Source organism: Strongylocentrotus purpuratus, unplaced genomic scaffold, assembly GCF_000002235.5.
Source record: "Strongylocentrotus purpuratus isolate Spur 01 unplaced genomic scaffold, Spur_5.0 spur5_scaffold_7, whole genome shotgun sequence".
Classification (NCBI taxonomy): domain Eukaryota; kingdom Metazoa; phylum Echinodermata; class Echinoidea; order Camarodonta; family Strongylocentrotidae; genus Strongylocentrotus; species Strongylocentrotus purpuratus.
The window spans coordinates 4318004-4344363 of NW_022145613.1; the positions used below are offsets into that span (position 1 = coordinate 4318004).

General features: G+C 37.6%; 1 protein-coding gene across 3 annotated transcripts; it reads right to left on the reverse strand.

The window, feature by feature from the left end:
• Window positions 1–482: 482 nt before the first annotated feature.
• Window positions 483–18885, reverse strand: LOC100892062 (transmembrane protein 163). Of its 3 annotated transcripts, none has more exons than XM_030974292.1 (10): window positions 18736–18885; window positions 14589–14741; window positions 10054–10281; window positions 8759–8881; window positions 8192–8235; window positions 6870–6964; window positions 4330–4426; window positions 3628–3739; window positions 2445–2586; window positions 483–773 (listed from the first exon to the last, which is right to left on the reverse strand). In XM_030974292.1, the coding sequence occupies exons 3-10, from the start codon at window positions 10226–10228 to the stop codon at window positions 701–703; spliced, it is 861 nt and encodes a 286-aa protein (XP_030830152.1). In that variant the 5' UTR covers window positions 10229–10281; window positions 14589–14741; window positions 18736–18885; the 3' UTR covers window positions 483–700. The 3 variants fall into 3 exon arrangements, with proteins under 3 accessions (XP_030830152.1, XP_030830153.1, XP_030830151.1); XM_030974293.1 differs by lacking the exon at window positions 18736–18885 and adding an exon at window positions 15032–15162; XM_030974291.1 differs by lacking the exon at window positions 18736–18885 and having other exon boundaries at window positions 14589–15025.
• Between the last annotated feature and the right edge of the window lie 7475 nt (window positions 18886–26360).

Sequence of the window (26360 nt, forward strand, 5' to 3'; positions counted from 1 at the left end):
TGATCGTGAGCCTATAGAGTGTGACCCTTTCTACCATGAAGTGGATCAAGAGTCCACACATCCATGCTGTAGTATTGCACATTGGTGGTACAAGGCACACAAACACTCTTCCTTCATTTTTAGAATTTTGGAAGAAGGCATGATACAGTAAGTTGACTTTGGAATGCTTTGAATTTCAAGAAATCACTTCTTAAAGAGAAGGTCGAGTTCTGGGAAGAGGGGAAAAACAGTTTGTGAGCATTATCATTGTATTATGCAAGTGTGGAAGAACATCAGATAAAAAATGTTCCCTGAAAAGCATGGCTCTTCAAATGCCTTAATATTCTAAAAGATATGGCATGTAACATCATACGAATCGGGACAATTTTTTTTGCCACATGTTTGTGTAGTCCCATATATACATCTTTCCGTGCACAGTATTTGTAACTTTACCAAGACTGGGCCAAATTTCTTATCATTTTGATGTTTCCAGAATCCTGCAGTACACACCAATACTTATATGCTAGATGATCAATTTTTCTGATTGATTCCACAATGTTTCTTTCACAATGCAATCGCATGACCAGAACTCAACTTTATCTTTTAGTCCTTGAACTTGACAATGATCGAATTCTCTCATTCCTTTAAAGCCTCGGTTTCTGTACGGAATAGGCACTTCTTGGATTGTTTATCGGACGCTCTTGCATTCTAGCTGGCTCGCTCAATTCTTCCTGGGAAGACATGATTTCATGGAAATACTCAGGTCTGAACTCCGCGTTACTCCGACCAATAATCTGTCAAGAGAGTGATATAAAGCATAGCCAGTGAAAATGATAAAATTCCACACACTCTACAACCAAATTGTAATACCAATATTGTAAACGCTAGAAGTACACTGCAATGAAAGTTGAAGTCACATTGATAAAAACTAGATGGACCTTCGACCGCGTGCAGTCGAAAATGATGCCTCCGCCTTGGAGCAATTTAATTACAAACCAAAACAGAAGCTAGCTATTTTTGCATACATAATGAGCCCTGTGACCTTTGTCTCGTGACCCCAAAATCTAATCAGTTCATTGGCTCTGCAAGATAAATACATGACCCAAGTTTGGCGGGAATTCATCAATGGGTTCTTGAGATAAAGCGATCACAAGCTATTTTTTAATACATAATGAGCCATGTGACCTTTGAACTTATGACCCCAAAATCTAATCAGTTCATTGGCTGTGCAAGATACATACATGACCTAAGTTTGGCGAGAATCCATTAATGGGTTCTTGAGATAACGTGATCACAAGCTATTTTTGCATACATAATGAGCCCTGTGACCTTTGAACTTATGACCCCAAAATCTAATCAGTTCATTGGCTGTGCAAGATACATACATGACCCAAGTTTGGCGGGAATCCATCAATGGGTTCTTGAGATAACGCGATCACGAGCTATTTTTGCATACATAATGAGCCCTGTGACCTTTGATCTCGTGACCCCAAAATCTAATCAGTTCATTGGCTGTGCAAGATACATACATGACCTAAGTTTGGCGAGAATCCATCAATGGGTTCTTGAGATAACGTGATCACAAGCTATTTTTGCATACATAATGAGCCTTGTGACCTTTGACCTTGGGTCTCGTGATCCCAAATTCTAATCAGTTCATTGGCTGTGCAAGATACATACATGACCCAAGTTTGGCGAGAATCCATCAATGAGTTCTTGAGATAACGCGATCACAAGCTATTTTTGCATACATAATGAGCCCTGTGACCTTTGATCTCGTGACCCCAAAATCTAATCAGTTCATTGGCTGTGCAAGATACATACATGACCTAAGTTTGGCGAGAATCCATCAATGGGTTCTTGAGATAACGCGATCACAAGCTATTTTTGCATACATAATGAGCCCTGTGACCTTTGAACTTGGGTCTCGTGATCCCAAAATCTAATAAGTTCATTGGCTCTGCAAGATACATACATGACCCAAGTTTGGCGGGAATCCATCAATTGGTTCTTGAGATAACACGATCCCGAGAACGGGACGTACGTACGGACGGACGGATGTACGGACGGTCGGACAACCCGAAAACATAATGCCTCCGGCTACTTTGTAGCGGAGGCATAAAAATGAGTATGCTTAATCTCGTTGAATGAAATTTTGTGCAGTCTGGTAAATTGAGAACATGATAAAATGTTAATAAACTTAAGTAAAGTATGAGCCTCCCTGTTTAATATGATGAAAAAGCTTAGGTTATAATGAAAAGCTATGAAAACAGATTAACATTCAAGGAATTCCTTTCTACCAGTAACCGTCTAATCGATAGGTGGAGAGTGGGAAATGTGGATTACTGTCCCGCCAAAAGACAGTAGCGCCATGCCGGGGTTCAACTCACAAGAGTTTTAACCCCTTGACTGTGACACCTCTATATGTACTTGGCGTTCATACATGAAGAGCCCTATACACTTACTTGATTCCATAGACAGCGAGTAGAAGTCCAACGATGATACCCACAATCTCATCCAAGTACCAGACATGCAAATCATAATGGATGACTATGGTGCTAATGAGCATACTGAGTGCTGTGATCGCCCCAGCCAAGGAACTGTAACCTAAAAGAAACAGAAGTTATAAAGGATAAACGCATTAATTTGATGAATAATGCCATGATGTTGGCAATTAAAATTACTGATTACTTGTAACGAGAACAAAATAAATTAGGTAATGAAGGTAACCAGATGTTTTTCTATTTCAAAATATGTTCAGTCAGTCTGCACACAAAAACAGCATACAATAAAACATTCATGAGATGATATCAAACAAATAGTCTTCTATAGTATCAACCTTCACAATGCTTTAACTTCTGTTTTGCATTTTCACACAGAATATGTAACTCCATTTCAGCACACCATACATTGTGCACTTATTTGAAATATTCAGGAGAGTTGCCATAAGGATTCTGAATACCGGTAATAACTTCTAGCATGTGCTTGTTTTTTACTTCTAGTTGTGTAAATATATCTTCATTGTATATCCCATGAAATGTAAAAAACTCAAGTAGATATTAGGAGGTACAAAGGCAACTGTTTCATCTTCAGTTTCAATTTAAAGGTAATACAAAGTTTTGGTATGGGGTCATGAATTTTGGTTCAAATGAACATATTGGAAGCATATAGACTGAAGACTATAAGACTGATATTACTTTAGCTTTAAACAAGGTTTCTTGACTACAATCGACCAATTTGCTATTCCCGTCTGGAAATTATATATCAGAACTGCATATTCTGAGAATTTCATGGTCGCAGCTACCATGGAATGGCCTTAGGAGCATTTCAAATATTTAAAATTTACTGGGAGCACTGGTAAGTTTTGATTATTCAGATTTCTTGAAAGCAGAAGTGTTTTAGGGGCTAAATTTTCTAGTGTTCATAATATATCTACAGGGACATCCAAATATATCAACATTTTAAGAATTACTATCCATCTAATTTTCAAAATTTCCCAAAACTTTGCATTACTTTTAAGGGACCAACCAGTAATAATTTATGTATTCAAATTCTTTTGAATAAAATGAAATGATAGCCATCAGACTTTCACATAAAAAATTTAAAAAACGAAACTACAATTTTACAAACATTTTGGTTGTAACTTACCATCAGACTGAACACTTGTGCTGTCTAATTTCTTGGCAATGATGAACTTGAAAATGGCTAACGTTGAACATACAAAAAAACTCACTATTGCCAGAATCAGAAGCCACATACCCTGTAGGCAAAGAATGAAACGATCCACTTTGAAATGTAACAAATTAATTTTAGTATCATGATGTTCTTTGAAAACCTAACATAAAATTGCATTGCTACTTTAAAAAGCTCCTATGCCTCCTTAAAGTTTGAAGTCATATTAAGCACATGCAGAAAATCATAGAAAAGGTAAAGAGAAAGTTTGAGAAAAACCTAATGAAAATTTTTTTTAAAAGCTTAAAAGTTTCAAATATCCCGAAACAAATTTCTGACTCTATGGTTCTTTTTGGAAGCACCTATCCATTAACTTTTCATGGACGAGTTAAAAAAATATCTAAATTCTTGAATTATGAAAGAGTATAGATGTTTGATACTTGTTGCCAACAATATATATTATGGGTATCCTGTTGAAAAGTTTACATTAAAATATGTAGCTTAACTATTATCATTTTTTTTCTTTATTTTTTTTTTTTTTTACTACTTCCAATGAACAAGAAATGACAGAAGAAAATACATAAATATTATCGAAATTGGAAATATCAATCAAGAATATAGCTCAGAACTTGAACAGCTGGTGTGATATAGAATAAATATGAATAGATCAATACTCACACTGACAGTCTCAGTGTCGTCAATCAGATCTGGAATGGCTCTGGCAAATATAGATACCGCTGCGATGATAAAGAGAGCCCCTAGGAACAGGAGAGATCTGCATGCAAAATAATAAATACGTTTCTTTCTCTAAAACAGATGTCAAATTAATGAAGAAGATCATCTTGATATGAAGTTGGTTTTAAAGTAGACATTCCAAGAAAATCACAAATATGGCCGAAAATGTATCGCTAGGAACCAGAAAGCTTACAGATGGCAATTAAAATCAATAATTGTTACTTTGAATGTTTTTAAGTGGGGAAGTTTGTAATCCTTGTTCAATCTAACTTTCCCTTATGCAATAATACAAATTATATCAATATATGGCATTAATGAATGTCTACTTTAATGAGAGCAGAAAGTTTAAGTTTATGTAAAGTCCCATATAGGATGAGAAACTTACAGGTATGTACATGTATTTCGAAGAAGTAATTGAATGAAAATGTGTAAATTTACTATGCACCCTCCCCCCCCCCCCCCCCCCCCCCCCATCATAAAGCAAGTGAGGTGAACATCATGTGTCCATTTCTATATATACCTACTGCAATTGTTCTTTCGAGAATAATTATAGAATGAATAAAATTGGTCAGTAAAAAACAAATGGGTAGCTGCTTACAAGGGAATCACAGAGTTGGCGTCATTCACAATTGTAAGCCATAATTTGTGTTGACAGTTGTCAAATTTTCATCAAACCTTCACCAATATGTTTCTCCATCCCCCCCCCCCTTTAAACAAAGAAAAATTAGATTCCAGGATAGACTTATCCTTCAGAAAGTAAAGTACTATAACACTTCTTTCAAAAAGTTACCTTGAAAATAGCCAATGATGAACAACCAATCGTGTTTTATTGAGAGGTCAGCCTCGAATATATTATCAAACAAAAACATGAAACAATGGTAGATATGACATTTTATCGTAATTAATACTTGAAAATAGCCAATGATGAACAACCAATCATGTTTTATTGAGAGGTCAGCCTCGAATATATTATCAAACAAAAACATGAAACAATGGTAGATATGACATTTTATCGTAATTAATACTTGAAAATAGCCAATGATGAACAACCAATCATGTTTTATTGAGAGGTCAGCCTCGAATATATTATCAAACAAAAACATGAAACAATGGTAGATATGACATTTTATCGTAATTAATACTTGAAAATAGCCAATGATGAACAACCAATCATGTATTATTGAGAGGTCAGCCTCGAATATATTATCAAACAAAAACATGAAACAAAGGGTAGATATGGCATTTTATCGTAATTAATACTCCAACACCTCTTTATAGACAACATGCCCTACTCTAATCCTTGGCAAGGCCATCAGGTAATAAAGTAGATACCATTTCATAAGATCTTAATTCTCAAAACAAAACAAGTACATCTTTCAAGGAATCTAAAAGCCTATTCTTCCTCTCAGCTTGCATGTCCTTCCCATCCTATGACTTTCATTGCATTGTTACTTCACACCAAATTATGCTGGTAGGGGTGACCGGTCATTACATGAATACAAATGGGAAGGACAATACCAGTAAGATTACAAGTTTAAATAAAGAAAGGGTACACAGACCGTTGTTGAGGTCACTTTGACAAGAGAGTACAAGTTTCATAGTGATGGTATTCAAGTTAATGGTTGCTTTCTAATTTCTAATTCATACTGGTATAGCAAAACGTTTTCATGTTGCTGTAAATAAATCATCAAACACATTACCACAAAGTCTTTTATATTTGATATTCACATATCATGGAGAAATATATAACTCTACTTTTAGTAACATAACATAACATTACATAAACCACACATGAAAACAAATTGAAATTTAGGGTTTGGGTATCTTATTTCTCCAATATCTACTGGTCTATTCTTATCTTAGTTCAAACAACTAAGCAGAAAGCTATCAAGCTATTTTCAGAAGCTTTCTGTAAAATTGCAGAACATCCACATGAGATATCCGTGGTAGATGTGAGCTTCAATTTGTACCTTGGGAATGAAGAACAGGGAGCGTTTCACAAACCTTTTTTGATGACAAATGACAAATATCAGTGACAAATCTGCAGATAACCAATCAGAAGCAAGGATTTCAGTAGCTTATAACATCAAATGTCATTTGTCACTGATGACAAGTTTTGTGAAGCACCCCCCTGGTTGTATCTTTATGATAATATAACCATTTATTAAGGGTGCAACTTTGTTGGGATAAAGGGCTGTCACTGCAACGACTTTCGCCAGCTAGAATATCAACATTCTAGTTTCTATATTTTGCAAGCAAGCAAAGCAAGCACACACAATATTTTGTATATAATGAGTAAGGTCATCATCTACCTTCCTATTTCATGATAAACATTTTTAAACAGACTTAAGCAAATTCTGAAATACAAAATCATAAGAAGAACTCATCATGAACTTTTACAAGAAGAAAATAACCAAACTAATGAAAAAACAAAAAACAAACAAACAAAACAAGAAGCTTGTTGAGTTTGTAGAGGTACCTACATTCTTTCTTTCTTTTCTGAACGAACTGAGCTGAGCGAACCCATGAATCTCCATATAACTACTACTGAGGTTCCTACATCCAGCAAACAGTCAAACTGTGAAAAGAGTATTTATACAAGTTATATAAGAGATATATGAAAAATTATTATCATTATCAACATCATCTTCTTCTTTTCTGCAGCAGTAGTAGAAGTAGCATTGTTATTTGCATCACTATTATTAACTTCTTAATCATCATTTTTGTCATCATCATCACCATCATCATCATCATCATCACCACCAGCATCACTATCACTATCATCATCATCACCACCAGCATCACTATCATCATCATCATCATCATCATCATCACCACCACCATTACTATCATCATCATCATCATCATCATCACCACCAGCATCACTATCATCATCATCATCATCATCATCACCACCAGCATCACTATCATCATCATCATCATCATCATCACCACCAGCATCACTATCATCATCATCATCATCATCATCATCACCATCAGCATCACTATCATCATCATCATCATCATCATCATCATCATCACCACCAGCATTACTATCATCATCATCATCATCATCATCATCAACATAATCATCATCATCATCATCATCATCATCATCATCATCACCATCATCATCATCATCATCACCATCACCATCATCACCATCATCATCACCATCATCAACATAATCATCATCATCATCATCACCATCATCATCATCATCATCATCATCATCATCATCATCATCATCATCATCATAATCATCATCATCATCATCACCATCATCATCATCATCACCATCACCATCATCACCATCATCATCACCAGCATCACTATCATCATCATCATCATCATCACCACCAGCATCACTATCATCATCATCATCATCATCATCATCATCATCAACATAATCATCATCATCATCACCATCATCATCATCATCACCATCACCATCATCACCATCATCATCACCATCATCATCACCAGCATCATAATCACCATCATCATCACCACCAACATCACCATCCTCCTAATCATAATTTCCATCATCATCATCATCATCATCAGCACCACTATCATCATCACCACCATCATGACCATTCTCATCCTCATCATCATTGATATCACCAACATTATCACTTGTTTTTATAATAACATAAAAACTATTTGTTACTTTCATTCAGAAGATACCATATAGAGCTCTATACCAGTTCAAAATATTTGATGGATTTCCTTTTGTTAATTAACCACTACTACAAACAAAAAGCATGTGGATGTATATTACTTGCTTAGCTCATATACTTACACCGAATCCAAATGCTGCTGAGCTGTTGGTTGTATCTGATACAACTATTGATAAAACGAATAGAAAAGTAAAGTGATATTACAAAATATTATTACTACTATCACAATGCATTGTCTAAAATCAATAGAAAGTTGGTTAATAGCATTACATGATGCTCACATTCTCATTTGATACGTAACAAAATACATTGTGTCTTGAATCTAGCCTAAATCAGCTTTCACAAGGGGAACAAGTAAAGTACATTGTCTTTATCAGCATTCATGTATTGATGCTAGTGTTCAGTCTGGATAGTGCAGACCCTGTCGAATATGTCATGAAAAAATGTGTCTTAAAGCCCATGAGTACTAGTGTAAAGGAGGGATTAGACTACCCTGCAAGATCACTGGACAGGTGGTTATCTCATCAACTCAGCTCTAAAATAACATAAGAAAAAAGGGATCATGGGGGACCAATGGTCACCAATTAGGCATTGTTTGTTATATAGAGGGCGCAAGTAGCTACAAGTAGTGCAGTGGGCCTTTAAATTTAAGTCTGGATGACGGCAGGTTGTCGAATGTTGGAACTTACCGAAGCTTAGAATACCGATTATGAGAAGAACGATGACGGACGCCCAAGAAATGGCCAAAGCTGCATGGCGCCATCTAGAGGTCTGTTCCATGGACAAGGGTTCTCTTTGCTGCTCCAGGAGATCTGAACAATTACATCATTGGGAGAGAAAAAGAATTACAGGAAAAAAATGTGAGTCAAGTGTTGTTGCGCAAGAGAGAGAGAACAAGAGAGAGAGAGAGAGAGAGAGAGAGAGAGAGAGGCATACACACAAACACACACACACATGCAGAGGTAGAGAGAGGTAGAGATAGATAGAGAGAGAGGGGAGAGACATAGAGACAGAGATAGACAGAGAGAGAGAAACAGAGAGAGAGAGAGAGGGATATTCCTGTCACAAAAGTAATGGTATTCCGACTCTCTGATAACAACATTTTGAATTATAATTGATTTACTCATCTGTCTGAAAAAGAAAATTGACTTTCATCAGTTTAACAAACATCATTTAACAGCACTAACACCTAACACTATAATTTACTGAAATAGACATTACAATATGTACTAAATATCAAAAACATATTTCCAAATGAGTGATAGGAGTATAATGAACCCTTGCAAAGAGGCAAAGAGTTTTGTTGTTGTGCATTTTCAATTGAGAGCAAAGGGGTTCTGTTCATTAATCAATAATTCTGTTCTGACAGAGTCTCTTGTATTGACGCAAGTCCTTGATTGCTTACAGGCTTTGTGTATTTACTCAATCTAAGTATTCACATGATTTCAACCAGATGTGCGATATGAACTCTGGGCTGTTGGTTGGTATGCCGAAAAATAAACAATGAATCACAATGATTGTCGAGTACACACAGCATATGTACCCTCATTAATCTCCCAATACACCTGTAATTTAGAATTATTCACAAAGGGACAAGCATTATGCATGGCAAAGTATTTCCAAAATATACCATCAGAAATTCAGTGTTTTGGCATATATTTAAAGAAAAACTAAATTCTAATAACTAATAAAAAAACATTTTAAAAAAGCTAACTAGAAAGATTTTGCCCTATCTAGTATCAACATTAGATCAACATCCGCCAGAATATACGATTAAATACATATATGGTAAATGTATGATCTAAGTTGCTTATAATTTTTTTTGCAAAATAAGAAAACAACTTTATTTTTGTGGAATACCTAAAACAATGATTTGTTTGTTTGTTTGTGTGTTGTTTTTTTTCTTCTTGGGGGGTGGGTGCTTCATCAATGACACGATGGCTGATTACTCAGAGCTATCTCGTAGCTACTTGTTTGAACTTACTTTCATTCATTGTAGTGTTCTTTCTACCATGATCCCTTACTCCTTCTCCATCCTCCTGTCTCTCTCCTTCACATGCTGTGTAATTCGGTCCAGAATACTTGGAATTAAAGGGCATGTGCTCAAGATGCAATGCCTCGACTGGTAAGGTCCCCTTCTCAACCTCATTATTGTTCATGATGCTGATTGATTCCTTTAAGTTCCCTTAGCTATAAAGCAGGATACAGAAATCTGTGAAATCAACAAATACATTCATAAACTGTAGACACCATGCTTTTTAAAGTTTACGAGGCAGAAATATAACATTTGTCTGTTATGTAATATATTCTAAATTCAAGTTATAAGTGTGACAAATCGAGTGCGGCGGTTCCCTGTTTGTTCCATTAGATGATCAAGGCTAATAACAACTTAACCGATTCACTATCAGATTTTGTAAAGGTCCCACCCAGTTCCTGTAGGCAATTGGTTTAGATCAAGTTAAGACAACAAAAGAAAAGAAGGAAGACATTCCAACATGAAAAGAATTTAAGAAAACATTCAATGTGCATGCATGTACAAGTATTAATTAGTAAACTATAGAAGAATAAAACTGTGTTCCCTGTTTCTAAACAAAGGCAGAGACAGATGAGAAAACAGGGGAAGGAAAGAAAGGAAAGGCTAGAAGGCTACCAAGAATGTGAGAGAGAGAGGAAGAGGGAGAGAGAGAGAGGGGGAGAGAGAAGGAGGGAGAGAGAAGGAGGAAGAGAGAAGGAGAGAGGAGGGAGAGAGGAGGGAGGGAGAGAGGAGGGAGGGAGGGAGGGAGGGAGAGACAGGAGGGAGTGAGGGAGGGAGAGAGAGGAGGGAGGGAGACAAGGAGGGAGGGACAGAGTGAGGGACGCAGAGAGGGGGGGGGGGGAGAGAGAAAGAGAGCATTCAAAATACTCACTTCCACATTTGAGGATATTTTCAACAACAAACGAACAAAACTTCATTGCAAGATCAAGATGTCTTCGTCGACTCACTGAAATATCTCTATGTCAAGGCATGAGCAACAAATACATTGTACAAACCACACACTTGTACCAAGTAACTCCTTGCTCGTACTAAGACAAAGTATTAATCAACAGCTTCAAATATGATTCACTTGAGGATCAAAGAGCTCCGCCGAAATGCCAAACTAAAATCTGTTTGCTGCTACAATGCAGAAAACAAGCAATAAGTGAGGAGAATGCTGAGTGTATTATTGACTGATCACAGCTGTACCATGGACAAAAAAAGCAAAAGACCAGATGTTTCTGTTCACCTTGGGAAAATCATAAAATTAATCATAATCGATTCGAGAGCTAGGCATGAACACCTTCTTCTGGCAAATTTCACACAGAGTAAATAATAAATAATAGAGAAACGTATGATTGCAGAGCCCTTAAAGAGAAGGTTAAGTTCTGGGAAGAGGTGAAAAATGATTTGTGACTGCTATCATTGTATTAATTATGCAAGTGTGGAAGAACATCAGATAAAAAATGTTCCCTGAAAAGCATGGCTCTTCAAATGCCTTAATATTCTAAATATGGCATGTAACTTCATAAAAATCGGGACAGATTTTTATGCCAGATGAATTGGACACACCACACAGAAGCACCCCTACTTTGTAATGTGCTGGATAGGCCATTGCAAGTAATACCTAATGTTCAAAATGTCGCCTCTTAATGCAAACTTTTTTCCTGCTTTATGTCATCTATTATTACTCGTATCAAATTTATCGAGCTGGAGAGCAAAATTTTACACTGCACCCTTCTTACTTTCTCATCCGGCATCCCTTTAAAAGTTACCCTATAATTTACAGTCTGAAGACAGACAGTCTGTAACTAGCACCCTAAACAAGGCAACATGTTGGAAGGTTCCCAAGCCATGTGAACATAACATCATGTATGTTTAATACCAGTATGTTTAATACCAGTAGAATTAAACATTCTGTTTTTGGTTTTAAATTCAGAAAATACAATTCAAACACTGATCTGATAGACGATATTGGTAACTACCGTGTGTGTCAAAAAATGGTTACACTCAGAAAATTGTCATTTATTTTAAAAGTCAGCTATGAGCGAAAGGTTATCGTACATGGTGTAAAAGAGTGTTATATCCCAATATTGGTAACTAAATGAACCGTGTAAGTCCAAAAAAAAGTTTACACTCAGAAAATTGTCATTTATTTTAAAAGTCAGCTATGAACGAAAGGTTATCATACATGTTGTGAAAGAGTGTTACATGTATATCCCGAATCGTTTGGTATCATTTTTGTGTGGTATGTGTTCACGCCTGGATGAACAGGAGGCATCTTTTGCGAGAGTGCAAAAATCGACTCGTGCAAAATTACCAAAATGAGAGAAAGAGTTGAATGTATCAAATGAGACGCATTGCATTTGCTTTTTGCAGAAACAAAGTCACACACACACACACACGCACACACGCGCGCACAAATGTTCTTTGATATTTGATATGTGTGGCATGATTAATTTTGTTAGGAATGTTATTTGGATCTGCAAAGACCGAATTAATACCCAAATCCCAATTGTTTTATTCAAACATCACATGGATTTGGCGCAAGTCGATTGTTGCACTCTCTTAAACAAAGTCTCATGTTCATCCAAGCGTGAGCACATACCACACACAAATGATACCAAACGATTTAGGATAAAACACTCGTCAGTAAGATGTATAATAAATTACTGTTCATAAATCACAAAAATATGCAAATCTCAAATTGGCAATTTTGGCTTTGCAGTTAATTGCTTTTCTTTGCAAATATGCCCATTTTAAAAGAAAGACATTATCTTGCTGGAAATTTATTTGAAAGAAAGGGGGAAAACGGACAGGTTGCTATGTGTAGTCCCCACAAGCTTCATGCCCATCAAGTTTTCAGAGTGTGTCCCTTATTGGCTAATGGATTTTATTTATGTATCATCTGGCAAAATTGGACAGTACGATTTTGGAACATATGATAGCATGCAAGATTGAATGATACATTACCTTTCTTCAAAACTTGAATTCAACACTGTAAATGTATTAAAGGTACTACATGTATGTCCCATTTGCAGGCCAAAAAAATTAAAAGGTTAAATTCCAACGGCATTTGAAAGACAATACTAATTTAGAACATCCCTAAAAAAAGGGGGGGGGGGCTAGAAAATGTCTTTAAAGGTGAAATTCAAAGAAAATCACAAATATGTCAACTAATGTATCACTACAAACTGGGAAGCTAACAGATGGCCATCGTACAACTTATAGGTCAACTTCATATCGGGTGATTTATAAAAATACAAATACAGCCACCTCCATAGCAGCTGGGATATACAAGAGATTCGCCAGAAAAAATAACGATGTTTTAATGACGTCACTATATGGACCAACACTGCCCAAGCAGACGACATCCCATAGAAAATGAACATAATTGCAAAGCTATTATTTCTCAAATTATAATGAGTCTAGTGTATATCAATGTAATGGCATGTCAAACCATTCAAAAGGGGATATGACCCTATTCTGGTAACTAAAATCTGTTGCTTGTAAATACACAGGATAGAGGTTAATTAACAATCAAAGAAACCAGACTTTCAAATTGAAAACCCCCCGGAATGATATTAAGGACGGCATTTGTTCCCTCTTGAAACGCCGAACATACCCTGGTGTGTGCAGTTGAATATACAATGGCGTCTTATTTTGTTTACAAGCGACAGATTCCTTTATTTTAGTATCACTGCATTTGTCATCAAAATAAAAACATGCGCGGGGTTTAGAGTGAGGCAATAGATTATACATTTAGCCTGACGGTAGTGAAGTAAGAGATAGAACTCAAGAGAAGATGAAACACAGCTAGGCACTGAAAATGTGTGAGATGTCATGGGGCATCGTCTGCTTGTGCAAGTCATGTCCATACTGTGATCTCACACATCTCAGCAGCGTTCGGAGAGCTCTTCAGGTGCTATGCCGGGGCTGTATTTAAGCATTTTGTAATTTATAAGCATTACTTCGAATGTTTCCAAGCATTGAATTTTGATAACCTTGTCGAATCAAAGTTTCAACTTCGCAATAATGAGAATAAAGTTAGTTTTTAACATCAATGAATATCTACTTTAAGTGGGAAAATAACGACTATTAGTTATCTAAACGACTTAGGAGCTATAGAGCCAGTAAGTAAAAGTCTGATTTTTCAGACCATTGTACCGAATGGTCGTACGTTTTATCCTGCGCAAAGATTCAATCAGTTTAATTTTGGCCATTTCAAGAAGTGGGTTATTTATGTAGACAAATGCTCATGTACCCTTTACAGCTCATTTTATGTATGTTATTACCAAAGATGAAAAAGCCAGTCAGTCACTCAATAGTGTCTGACATGAAGTCTAGCAAGTAAACGGGTTTCCTTGCATAATGTGAATATTAGGTCACTGCTAACCTTTAAATTTCACAGATAGGACATACATGACATATTCATAATTCCTGCCAAGTTCTACAGAATTTGATGTTGGCTGTAAGAGGGACATTGTATCTTTAAGCAAGCTTACCTTTGGCAGAGTAGCTGATCGATGTCTTCAAGTTGACTATTGTACAAAGACCCGAAGTAATCAGACAGGTATGAGTCAGCAGTGTTTTCAGGTTGAAAGTAAAAGAAGCAGTCCTGAAATTAGTCGTCCGTTGGCGGATCAAGGGATGGGTTTCTGGTTACAATCAGGAGAAAGACAAGACAGTAATAAAACAACTTCTGCAGGGAGTCAAAACCTCTTTGTAGATAGAATACTTTACCTCAAAATGTCTATGGTAATACCATGCAGAGTGACTGTAATTATCCAACACTATATAAATCCACAATGATATAATATTGGGTAGGTTTAGCCAAAGGATGGACTACAATTTGCTCTCAAGTCTCAACTATTTATAGAAACACAACAGTGAAAGAAGGGAAGTCTAACGGAACAAGTGAACATCATGAAATAAGGTAGATACATACAAAGTGCAGGCATGTATATTCCTATCAAGCGGCATTCAACTTCCTCTCATTTACATACAAGGCAATGAAAAACGATGATCTCATTTCCCAAAACTGATCTGTGCGCTAATGCTTTATATCACATGATTGCTTGTATAAGAAGTGTAACCTAATTCCTGGGATTAATGTACCTTGATAACTGCTGCTGTAGTGTGATATTGAGTGGTACCCTCAAGTTTGACAATGACTATGGGAATTTAATTTTTTTTACAAAGAGCATGTGAAGATAACTAAAGCTTCACCTACTTTCTCAATTGGAAACAGATCATGGCCACCAAAGTTCACATGTGACAGTAATTATATATTGCTAAACGCAGGTTAAGTAAGAAACTTACATAAAACAGCTAAGGGCAATCAAATCTTTGCAAGAAGTTGAGTTGTGTGAAAGAAGAAAAAAAAAAATCATCAGAGAAATAGGTTTGTGAAAAGTTCTTGGACATTGGACAAATGATAAGTCAGTTATGAATTTTTTCAAGGTGTTGATCACTACATCTATGTGAAACTCAAATTTGTAAATTAATAAAGGTTCTTTGAAAAAATTCAATAGATTTGAATATTTTGTGAACAGGTTTATCAAATTAACTCCATCAAAGTGCCTAAAATGTGAACTCTGGATTTATAATAATTAGATTATACTAATAATTATGAAAATATGAAAAGTCTTACAAAGTACCAGAGCTGAAATTCATGCACTTATCTATCAGTACTCAGCAGACAATTCTCCCCTCTCTTTCTTTCTCTCTCTCTCTCTCTCTCTCTCTCTTGTTCTCTCTCTCTCTCTTTCTTTCTCTCTCTCTCTCTCTCTCGTTCTCTCTCTCTCTCTCTCTTTCTTTCTCTCTCTCTCTCTCTCTCTCTCTCGTTCTCTCTCTCTCTCTCTCTCATGATTCTCAGTTTTAAAGCAGATTGCACTTACCTTTTACATGATGAAAAATAAGAGCAACAAAAACTATCCTGAATCAATTAACATTGTAAAATCTTTCCATCTGTATTCAAAGGGGTTTGACCAACAGATCTCCCTCCCTCGATTCCTAGGACCGTGCTCATCCTACTCCCTCCGTGAGAACCTGGGAAGACTTAAACACTAATATTGACCACTCCCATTGTACTTCTGACCCTACACCTCAACAAGATGTAACTCTATTGTGTCAATTATGGATTTCTTGTTCCGTCCTCCCTATGGGAAATATCGGCAGGCTTTCACACGATTGATCGTGGCTGGAGGGCAAGTTAATAGCTAATTCTTCCACACTTAGGACATTATAATGAAAAGGGAAGTTGAATAAGGTTGGGATTAGATTCATTGTTACATAACAAATTTACAAGATTATATTTCTGTTCTGTTATAATTACACACACTTTACATTGAATGAATGATAACATATTGATGAATAGTGCTACATGTTATATTTACTTTCTTAGATTTCAATCCATGATTGAAATTTGTCATACAGGGCCTAGAAAAAGCCGTTTTAGACTTTATTCCAACAAAAGGAGAACTAGACTAGAGCTAGAGCTATGCATGACTGACATGTCATGTGTAGATATAAAAACCTAAAAATAGCTAAATTAGGGTCTATATTTATTGTTAGATCTAACTTAGTCTTAAGTTAATACATTCATGGTTTGGTTGTTTAGATTAGGGCTTGGGGGGGGGCAGTTGCATCCCCCAATTAAATTCCAACATGGTTTATTTCTAATTTGATACCAGTGATTTACAAAATGTTGCCCAAATGGCATGATTTTACCAAACTTCCGGGGGCTCTGACCCCTGGACCCCACCAAGGGCCCTAAGGCAAGCCCCATGAAGGCTCATCTGATCGTAATTAAATGCCTAAAAACCCTGAGCTTCTGGGGGCTCCGTCCCTGTACCCCACTCCAATTAGTGACCTGCCAGTGTCACAAATAAGGTATCAAAATATGCTCATCCGACCTTAATTGAATGCCAAAAACCCATGAGCTTTCGGTTGCCCCGCCCCCTGGACCCCACCAAGGGTCCTAAGGCGGGGCCATGGATGCTCATCTGATCGTAATTAAATGCCTAAAAACCCTGAGCTTCATAGGGCTCTGCTTCCTTTAGCCCCCCCCCCCCCCCCCCCCCCCCCCCCCCACTTTAAAAAAAGTTCCGCGGGGACTGCATGTATGGCAGAGTGGTGGTGATGCAGATTTTTCTCTGCACCCCCTCCCCCAAACATTTTTTGCTCATTACGCCACTGGCTCCAACCAGAGCTGAGGCAGAGCCAATAATGACAGCATCAGAGTAAAGAGTGGCTCACAAACTGAACATTAGACCTCTAGTCTAGACCTAGTAGAAAGTAGTAGTAGATCGCATATAATCTGAAATGATTTCACATGAAGTAGAGTGTAAAGCCAGATTTTTATAAGACAGGGATCGATCATAGGGTCTTACATGTAGATAGGAACTTAGCCGTAGCCTAGCCTAGGCCTGAGATTAGGGTAACTGAAAGAAGCCCACGCCCCACTCCACTCCACTCCACGAAAGATACTGAATTGCACTCCAGCAAAGCATAGAGAGTCAATGCTAATGCGTATTGACCTCTAGCACTGCATAGCATTGCACTCACGATCATGAATAGTCCATACACACAAATGCACGCAATAAAGACGATGGGGCTGATCGGCAAGTTTGACAGTAGAATTTTTAAATTATTCTTTCTAACGAACATCGTTAAGTTGTATTTTACTGCTATTTAGGTGTCATCAATTGTCACTAGATTCTAAAGTACCAATTTTTTGTGAAATCAGTTGAGTTTTTACAGTGGTGTTTGAAATGTTGAGAATAAAAAAATAGCACAAATCGCGTGACCGAATTCTATTCAGCGTGACCGAATTCTATTCGGCGTGACCGAATTCTATTCGGCGCGACCGAATTCTGGGCAGAAAAATGCTCTGTCTTCTTTCGGAAGTATTTTGCTTAGGGTTCTATCATTATTCTATATTTGAAGTGACTATAAAATCCTGTTAGAGTTAGAGGAATAAATTTCTTTTCTTTTGATGGGTAGATTGCCAAATAAAAGAGGTAAGAATTCAAAATAGCGATTCCCCCTTACATGTAAGTGACCGAATACTGGGCACTCTACCCCACAGGCCACAGCTTTTAAAATTTTAATACACTAGCTAGCTAGTACACAGCCAGGAAAGTAATGCAGCTATGTGTGACTGAATTGGAGAGTTGGAATTGGAGAGTTCAAACTCACAACTCCCTGATTTAACTTTACAAAACGGTGCAATAACTTGAGCAAGGTTTGGTTAGATCTAGACCCTAGTTCAAGTTCAAGGTTATTCCCCAAAATCTTATAGTTATAGACCTAGGCCAAAATCTACATCTAGAAAAGTCTAGACACGCCCACTCCATTTTTTTGGTATGGTAGTTCAGGCCTTAAATTTCAACATTTTTAGGGCAAGGCCACTTTTCTGTAGGGCACATTCCTATATTACAGCACTAATGGGAAGAATTGGAAAGGGCACAAAAAATCTCCAAGGCCAATGAGAGGGGCATTGAGGCCAATCAAAGGGGCATCCAAGGCCATGGCCTTGGTGGCCTTGGATTAATTTAAGGCCTGGTAGTTTTGAGTAACTATGGTAGGCTATCCCAGTAGATCTACTACTTTTACTCAAAATGTACAAAGTGGTGCGTCCTAACTTACCCAAGCCTCCGGCCAGTCCAAGGCCCAGCTCGCTCCTACCCGATCTCACACATTATCATATCATGTAGTCTAGTCTATTTAGTCGAGAGTTTGTCGGAGCTAGCGGGATGCATATCGTGCAACTAGTGGATGCTTAAACTTTAAGTTCTCTCGAGGGCGCTATATCGTCGAGCTTAAGGCTAGCTAGCTGTTTCCAGCTATCCCCGCATCGATCGTGTGGGCGTGGACCTGCATCGCATCCTAGTCAAAGGAGAGATAACTTGGGCGAGATGTCCTCAACTAGGCTAGCTGCGTGCGCGCGCGGTACTTCAGATTTTCTTTTTGATCTAGTCTACTGTAGATCTAAATACACGTATAAAGGTGCGATATATGCGCCATTTCGTAGAACTACATGTATCATACAGCATTTTCTCTCCAACATTACGTGCACAAGCCTACCAAAAGAATATATGTAACTAAGAATGCCTCTTTTACTTTGACAAGTGCCCCTATTCATTTGTAAAAGTGCCCCTTCCCCTTTTGTATAATACTAGTGCCCCTTTTATTTGGACACGTGCCCCTTTTCCTTCGACAGGTTCCGATTTTCCTTAGCAATAAGTGTTCGAGTGCCATTTTTAATTTCTTGGAGGTGCCCCTAGTTAAGTACGAGAAGTGCCTCTTTTCACTTTTGATAAGTGCCCCCTTCACCTCTGATAATTGTCCTATTTAAATCTTGAGAGGTATACGTGCCTCTTTTAATTTGACTAGTGCCCCTTCCCCTTTTAATAACTACCTCCATTTTAACTCGGATAAGCGCACCTAATATTTGCACATGTGCCCTTTTCCCTTTCTAATAAGCACCCCTTTTCCTAATGATTAGTGCCCCATTGAAAAAGAGCCCCTTCCCCTTCTCATAAGTGCCCCTTCTCTGGTAAATGACCCTTTTCAGGTACGAGAAGTTACTCCTTTTCACTTCAGATAAGTGCCCCCTTCACCTCCGATAAATGCCCCTTTAAAATCTGATCGGTGCCCATTTTCTTTCAACTAATGCACATATTATTACAAGTGCCCCCTTTTCATTCACATAAGTGCCCCTTTTCAGGTGCATAAGTGCCTCTTTTCACCTCTGATAATTTCCTTTTGAACAATATATAACAATATCTTATAAATGTCCCTATCAAAATCTGACGGGGCCCCTTTTCCGTCGACAAATGTCCATTTCCTATTCTCATGACTGACTTTTTTCATCCCCGGAGAGTACCTCTTTTTGAGGGTGTAAACAGTGCCCCATTTTCACCTCTGATAATTACTCTTTGTACTTTGGCACATGCTCCTTTTCTTTCCAGATAAGTGTCCCCTTTTTCTCTCATCATTAAACACGCCCTAGCTAATTTCAAGCGACTTAGAAGAGCAATTTCCTCCAAAAGGTCGCTCGTTACGCTCGTACGCATCTATAGATGATATACTCACGTTACTTTTAAAAGGTCTTTTCAGTCTTCCGTCATGAGAATGTGCTTAAAACCCTATTAGGATTGGGATTTTTCCTCTTTATAAGATGTAATTTTTCGCACTGCGACCTCACACATCTTCAAAATTTTCCTCGCACACTTGCACACAATTTTTTATACAATCGAACCCAACGGCAAAGCATGATGCTTAAGCAATATTTTATATGGTGTATAAAGTGAAACAAAATACTGAAATCATCCCTGATAATTGTAATCACAATGTAGGGGTATATACCAATGTGTAAACAAATGTATATTTTCGCTTTGAGATTTCCCTTTGTAGGTGCCCATTTTTTCCAGAAAGTGCCCTTTTTTCTTGGTGCCCTCCCCCCCCCCCCCCACTTTGAAAGTCGCTCGGCCGCCCCTGGCCTCTAAGCACTGTTATTTGAGTCTCAAAACATTTGCTGACATTTTCGCACTGATTTTGTGAATTTAAAAAGGTGAACATGTCGGACTATAAGAAAATGCTCTTTTACAAGCACAAGGGGGTAAGAGGAGACATTTTTTTTTTTGGGTCCCGAAAATTTGACCGATCGATATATGTTGGGGGGGGGGGTAAGGTTACCTATTAGCACAATTTTTTTTTTTTTTTTAATTAAACAAAAAATGAGGGGGGATTTCCTCCAAAAATACACGCAAAAAAATAAATTGAGGGGGGGGGGTTCGATCTAACAAGTACCCCTTTTCACCTCTGATAAGTTTCCCTATTTTTTCTAATAGGTGTCCTCTTTACTTTGACAAGTACATTTTTCGTTTGTATTAAATGCACCCATTTATTTCTGTATCTTGCCACTTCGCTATTCATTAATTGTATCGTACCCTTTCCTTTTCAATCAAACGTACCAGTATAAGGAGCAAAGAAATAAATATTAACCTATGATATCATATGTTATTCCAAGTTTTAGTTATATACCGTTTAATTTATGAAGAAAAAAAGAAACAATTTATTAAGCTATATAACCGTGGCAAATAATGATACTAAATACTGTTGATGATGATGATAATAAATAATAAAACTAACAATGATTATAATGATAATAAAAATAATAACGATGATGATGATAATAATAATGATACAAATAATAATAATAAAAGATAATAATACTTTTTCTGATTTCTACGTAATCGTATACATTTTCAATAGTGTTGTGAGTTCATTTATTTTCTTATATTATTCCACTATATAAAAAACGATTTCTATCCGTGTTTCCATATGAATATGTCATTGTACATTTGCTACTGTGTATTATCTATTTGTGTATATTGTTTGTTATTGTATATTGTTCATGTGCTTTATGTAATGCCAAAAACTGAATTTCCAAATGGACCAATGCAATTAATCTAATCTGATAAGTGTGCCTTTTCAGGTGCGAGAAGTGGTCCTGATTACCTCTGAAAAGTGCCCCTTTTCCTTAATTTGTAATAATTGTATTTTTACCTTTAAAGTGACTCGGTAACATTGCCTTAGATTCTGAAATAAAATCCTGTATTTAGCTCATGCTGCAATCATAAGTATAAACCTTTAGGTCAGTCAGGAATACCATTACTGTTTACAAGCCGATCGCCTGTCTGATTATCAAGATATTAATGATTGGAAATCGAAATTTCTTATTTCGTTTTCCTTACGGTTTTTATAACACTATATTCAATTGGGGGGGGGAAATGAGTATGGTAAAACCGGTCACTCAATGATTTTTACGTTTTTGAGGCACTTCATGATCATTTTGAAGCGCAAATTTTTTTAGGGCTTCAATATTACACTTATAGGGCCATGGATCTCAGATTTAACATTTTTAAACGATGATGAGTGCCCCTTTTAGGTATGAGAAATACCTATTTTAAGCTCTGAAGTATAAATATATAAAATATAAGTTCTCCTCGTTACTGTTGATGTAATTTCCCTTTGATAATTAGTACCCACTTTATCTATATTTCCCACCGTCGCTTACAACTTTTGTGCCCCTTTGCGGTCATCTAATACCGGAGCCAAATCTTGTTCTAAAGAATCGAAGCAGCCCAAACATAATTATGAACGAAATGCCCCTATTAGAAATATCATCGCGGTCGTTTTCAAAGCTATATATTTAATGTTCCTTATATAGACTATCATGTATAATAAGCGTGCCCTTTTCATACAAAAACGTTTTTCCTATAGCTTTAAACTACCTTGGCATATTCTATACAAGCGCTAAAACACATACTTTCCTACCTACCATCATATAAACCTCATGTCCTCTTAAAATTCATAGAATTCCAAGGTAATCATTTGCTCTGTGTTCAGGAATATGAAGTTTTATAACGGATGTTAATATTTAAATTGTATATTCACAGAACAAAAATGATTGCATCGTTATTATTCAGTAGATTTTTCACTGAATGTCATTTTAACACCAGTATGCAATTACTGACTGCTATATCTTTTTAATAAATATTGGGATATTAGAATTGCAAAAATGGTAAATGTTATTTTGTAATATTTGCTGGTACGTCTGGGATTTTTTTTGTTCCCTTCCAAATAGTTTGAAATCTATTTTGCATTTGATTCGTGAATTGTTATGTATATACAATATATGACTACACATTTTGGATCCATTATTACCATTACCCTCATCATCTTCAACAACATTTATAAGCTGATATAGCTCATAATTATGTAGGCCCAGTGGCGGATCCAGCCGACGGGAAGAGGGGGGGGGGGGGCAATCCGTGTGAAAATATTAGTTGCGACTCAGCCACCGGTGAATAACCGTCAGCCCCCCCACGTGGATCCGCGCTTGCAGAGGATCCAGACGGCGTCAAGGGGGGGGGGGGGGGTAGCCAAATCTTAATACAAAATTTAGTGCCGACTAAGCCGGCCGGCGAATAAGCGGGGGAGGGGCGCTTTTGTTTTTTGTTTTATAAAGGTTTACTTTACGTTATTATCCTATTTAAAAAAAAAAAATCGTTTTGGGGGGCTAGGGGGGGGGGGGCGGGCCGGAATAATCGCTACGTGGATCCGCCCCTGTGTAGGCCATTATCAATTAGAAAATTTACATGCTTTGTTATTTGTTAAGCTTACAGGTTACGAATACCGAGTTGAGATAATGTTGGTATCTAGGCCTAAATATAGACTAATTCACGAACGAAAAACGTAATGGATTTCATACTCTTGATAAACTGAATTGGTAAATGCTCCTCTACTTTATTCATCACACTGTAAACCAATGTGGTCTAGCAGGGGCGGCGATCCCGGGGGGGGGGGGTGGGGCGGGGGGACACGTCCCCCCTCGATTTTTGTAGGGGGGATCGTCCCCCCGGAAAATTTGAAAAAGTGCAACAAAATAATGTACAGCAAATACTGACCAAAGACTGCAACACACTATTAGGCTTTGGAGGGCCGAAGAGTGCAGCATTTAGACAAATAAAAATGCAAATATCTTCTGGCTCGGGAGCTATGCTCCCTCCCATAATATCCTTCAAAATATACAAGTAAATATTGTAGAAAAGTGAAGTTTGAAAAGTAGTATATTGTTGGTTTTCATACTATAGTTTTGCTAAGGAATATAATTTTGTAATAGAATAAAACTTCAAAACCTGTGAGGGGGTAGTCACTTCCGTTACCTTCACCCCTCTCGTTCTACTATGCTCCCTAACTCGTGCTTGGGGCAGTCCCCCCCCCCCCGATACAATTCAAACGTGGTTTATTTCTAATCCGATACCAGTGACTAATTTACAAATGTTACTGAAATGGCATGATTTTCCCTGAGCTTCCGGGGGCTCTACCCCCTTTACCCCACCAAGTGCCCTAAGGCAGGCCCCTGGTTGCTCAGCTGACCATAATTAAATGCCTAAAACATCTGAGCTTCCGGGGGCACGGCCCCCTGGACCCCACCAGGGCCCTAAGCGAGCCGCTGGATGCTCATCTGACCATATTCAAAAGCCTAAAACCCTGAGCTTCCGGGGGCTCCGCCCCCTAGACCCCACCAAGGGCCCTAAGGCGGCCCCTAGTTGCTCATCTGATCGTAATTTAATGCCTAAAACCGCTGAGCTTCTGGGGGCTTCGCCCCCTGGACGACACTCCGACTAGTGACATGCATGCTCTATCTGATCACAAATACTTTAGCCCCCCCCCCTCCCACTTTGAAAAACGTTCCGCGGGGCCTGCATGTAACATGTAAGAGCGGTGATGATGCAGATTTTTTCTCTTCTCCCCCCCCCCCCCCAATAAAGGTTTTTGCTCATTACGTTACTCTTCCCTCGTTCCTCGCATTTCGTCCCCCCCCCCCCCCGGTCATGAAAAGAAATCGCCGCCCCTGTGGTCTAGGGTAGGAGAGTCCAAAAGCCCTCACAAGCATCAAGAGTGCACCTTTTTCAAAGCATAGTCTTCTTCCTTTTCAACGCTACCAAGTGCCCCTTCCAGAAAATAAATCCTTCTTTGATGAAAATTGCCCAATTAAACAACTAAGCGTATCAAATCAACATGGAGAGATGAGATGAGAGATGTTCTCTGAAGTTTAGTATTAACTAAATAATTGAAGAAGTTCATCTGGGTGGTGATGTAGTTTGATTTTTTCCCCCTTCATAATCAGTAGACTTCCTTTTTGGGGGATAAACTTTCATTTGCTGTGCTGAAGCTTCTTCAAAACTATGTCGTAGCTGGCGCTGTCGCTGATGCTGCAAGATGATGGATAGGACCTAAAACCCAACGGAACGAAATGTCAATCGGTCAAATTTTCAAGTTTCGGGACCCCCCCCCCCCCCAATTTTTTTTCTTCATGATTTTACTGAACAATTTTACTCTATATTTGTGCATCCACACAAAAAATTATTACTATCAATATAACTTGGATGGCTGGTGTGAAGAAATAAGATTTTTAGGGGGGAAATGGGAAATTATATTATCAACTAAACATGCGTCCCAATATGGATTCTTCATCCAAATGTCAACGAGAGGCAGTTTTTAACTTTAAATGCCTACTTCCAAGGTATATTTCCAAATTCCAAGGTATAAATTAGTGGATAGTGAGGCAATGACGTCACGGACTCATGAGTGAGTTGCCAATTTGTCTTGTGATTTTCAATTTTTTTTTCATGTAACTTTCTTATTAGTTATCTGATTTTGCTCAAACATTTTTAGATTGGTTTGTCTGATTTTTCTGCTTCTCATTGAAAGTAGTTTATTTTTGGAGTAGACTTGCCCTATGGTCAGTGTTTAATATTTAATTGTATATTAAATGTTTATGTTATATGATTAAATAATCATATGTGTTTTGGCAAACAAATATATGAAAAACCTTGTCAGATCCCCAGAAAAGAAGCTTCCAAAGACGTGAATAATATGTATGCAACACCTACGTGGATCCTTGTCATTTGATTGGAGGATTGTTGGTCACATGATATTCAATATATGTTATATTGCACGAGCGTGCATTTTTGGTTATAATTATGCGCCGTGCCTTTTTGGCCAGTATAATGCAGACTGCGTACTCTCTGCAGTGCGCGTATCCCTGCGTGTATCTGACGCGAAGGCTTGACTCCAACTTTAATTTATCTTTAATTAAGGAGTAAAGCATAATTTGTTGATTAACGTTCTATTAGATCTTCTTCGATGTTGTATAAAACAAATAATGAATGTTTTTCATTCGTTTAATAGTGCTAATATTTTCATTCGTTGAAAGATTAACGTTAAAGGTACCATGTCCCTTTTGCAGCCAACCTCAAATGCTGTAGAGCTTTGCAGGAATTATGAATATGTCATGTATGTCCTATCTGTGAAATTTAAACGTTAGCAGTGTCCTCAAATTATGCAAGGAAACCCATTTACTTGCTAGACTTCACTGTCAGACACTATTGAGTGACTGACTGGCTTTTTTTCTTCTTTGGTAATTATATACATGAAAAGAGTTGTAAAGCGTACATGAGCATTTGTCTACATCAATAACCGGCAATAACCCACTTCTTGTGATGGCCAAGGTTAAACTGATTGAATCTTTGCGCAGCATAAAACGTATGGCCATTCGGTATGGTGGTGTGACCAAAGTTCGCGCGTGACCTAAGTTCGCTATCTCAAAAAATCAGTAAGATTTCGAAAATCTGATATCACCAACGGAAAGAGGAACATAAAATTACCCACATATGAAATTCTTTTTGGAATTGTGT

Bases quoted from the DNA above. Each gene is read 5' to 3' on its own strand.
- LOC100892062 (XM_030974292.1), bottom strand. From the start codon at position 10,228: ATGAACAATAATGAGGTTGAGAAGGGGACCTTACCAGTCGAGGCATTG. The intron at 8,236-8,758 runs GTAAGTTCCAAC...TTTTATCAATAG, and splicing joins AATCGGTATTCTAAGCTTCG to TTGTATCAGATACAACCAAC. The intron at 4,427-6,869 runs GTAGGTACCTCT...TTTTGCATGCAG, and splicing joins TCAGAAAAGAAAGAAAGAAT to ATCTCTCCTGTTCCTAGGGG.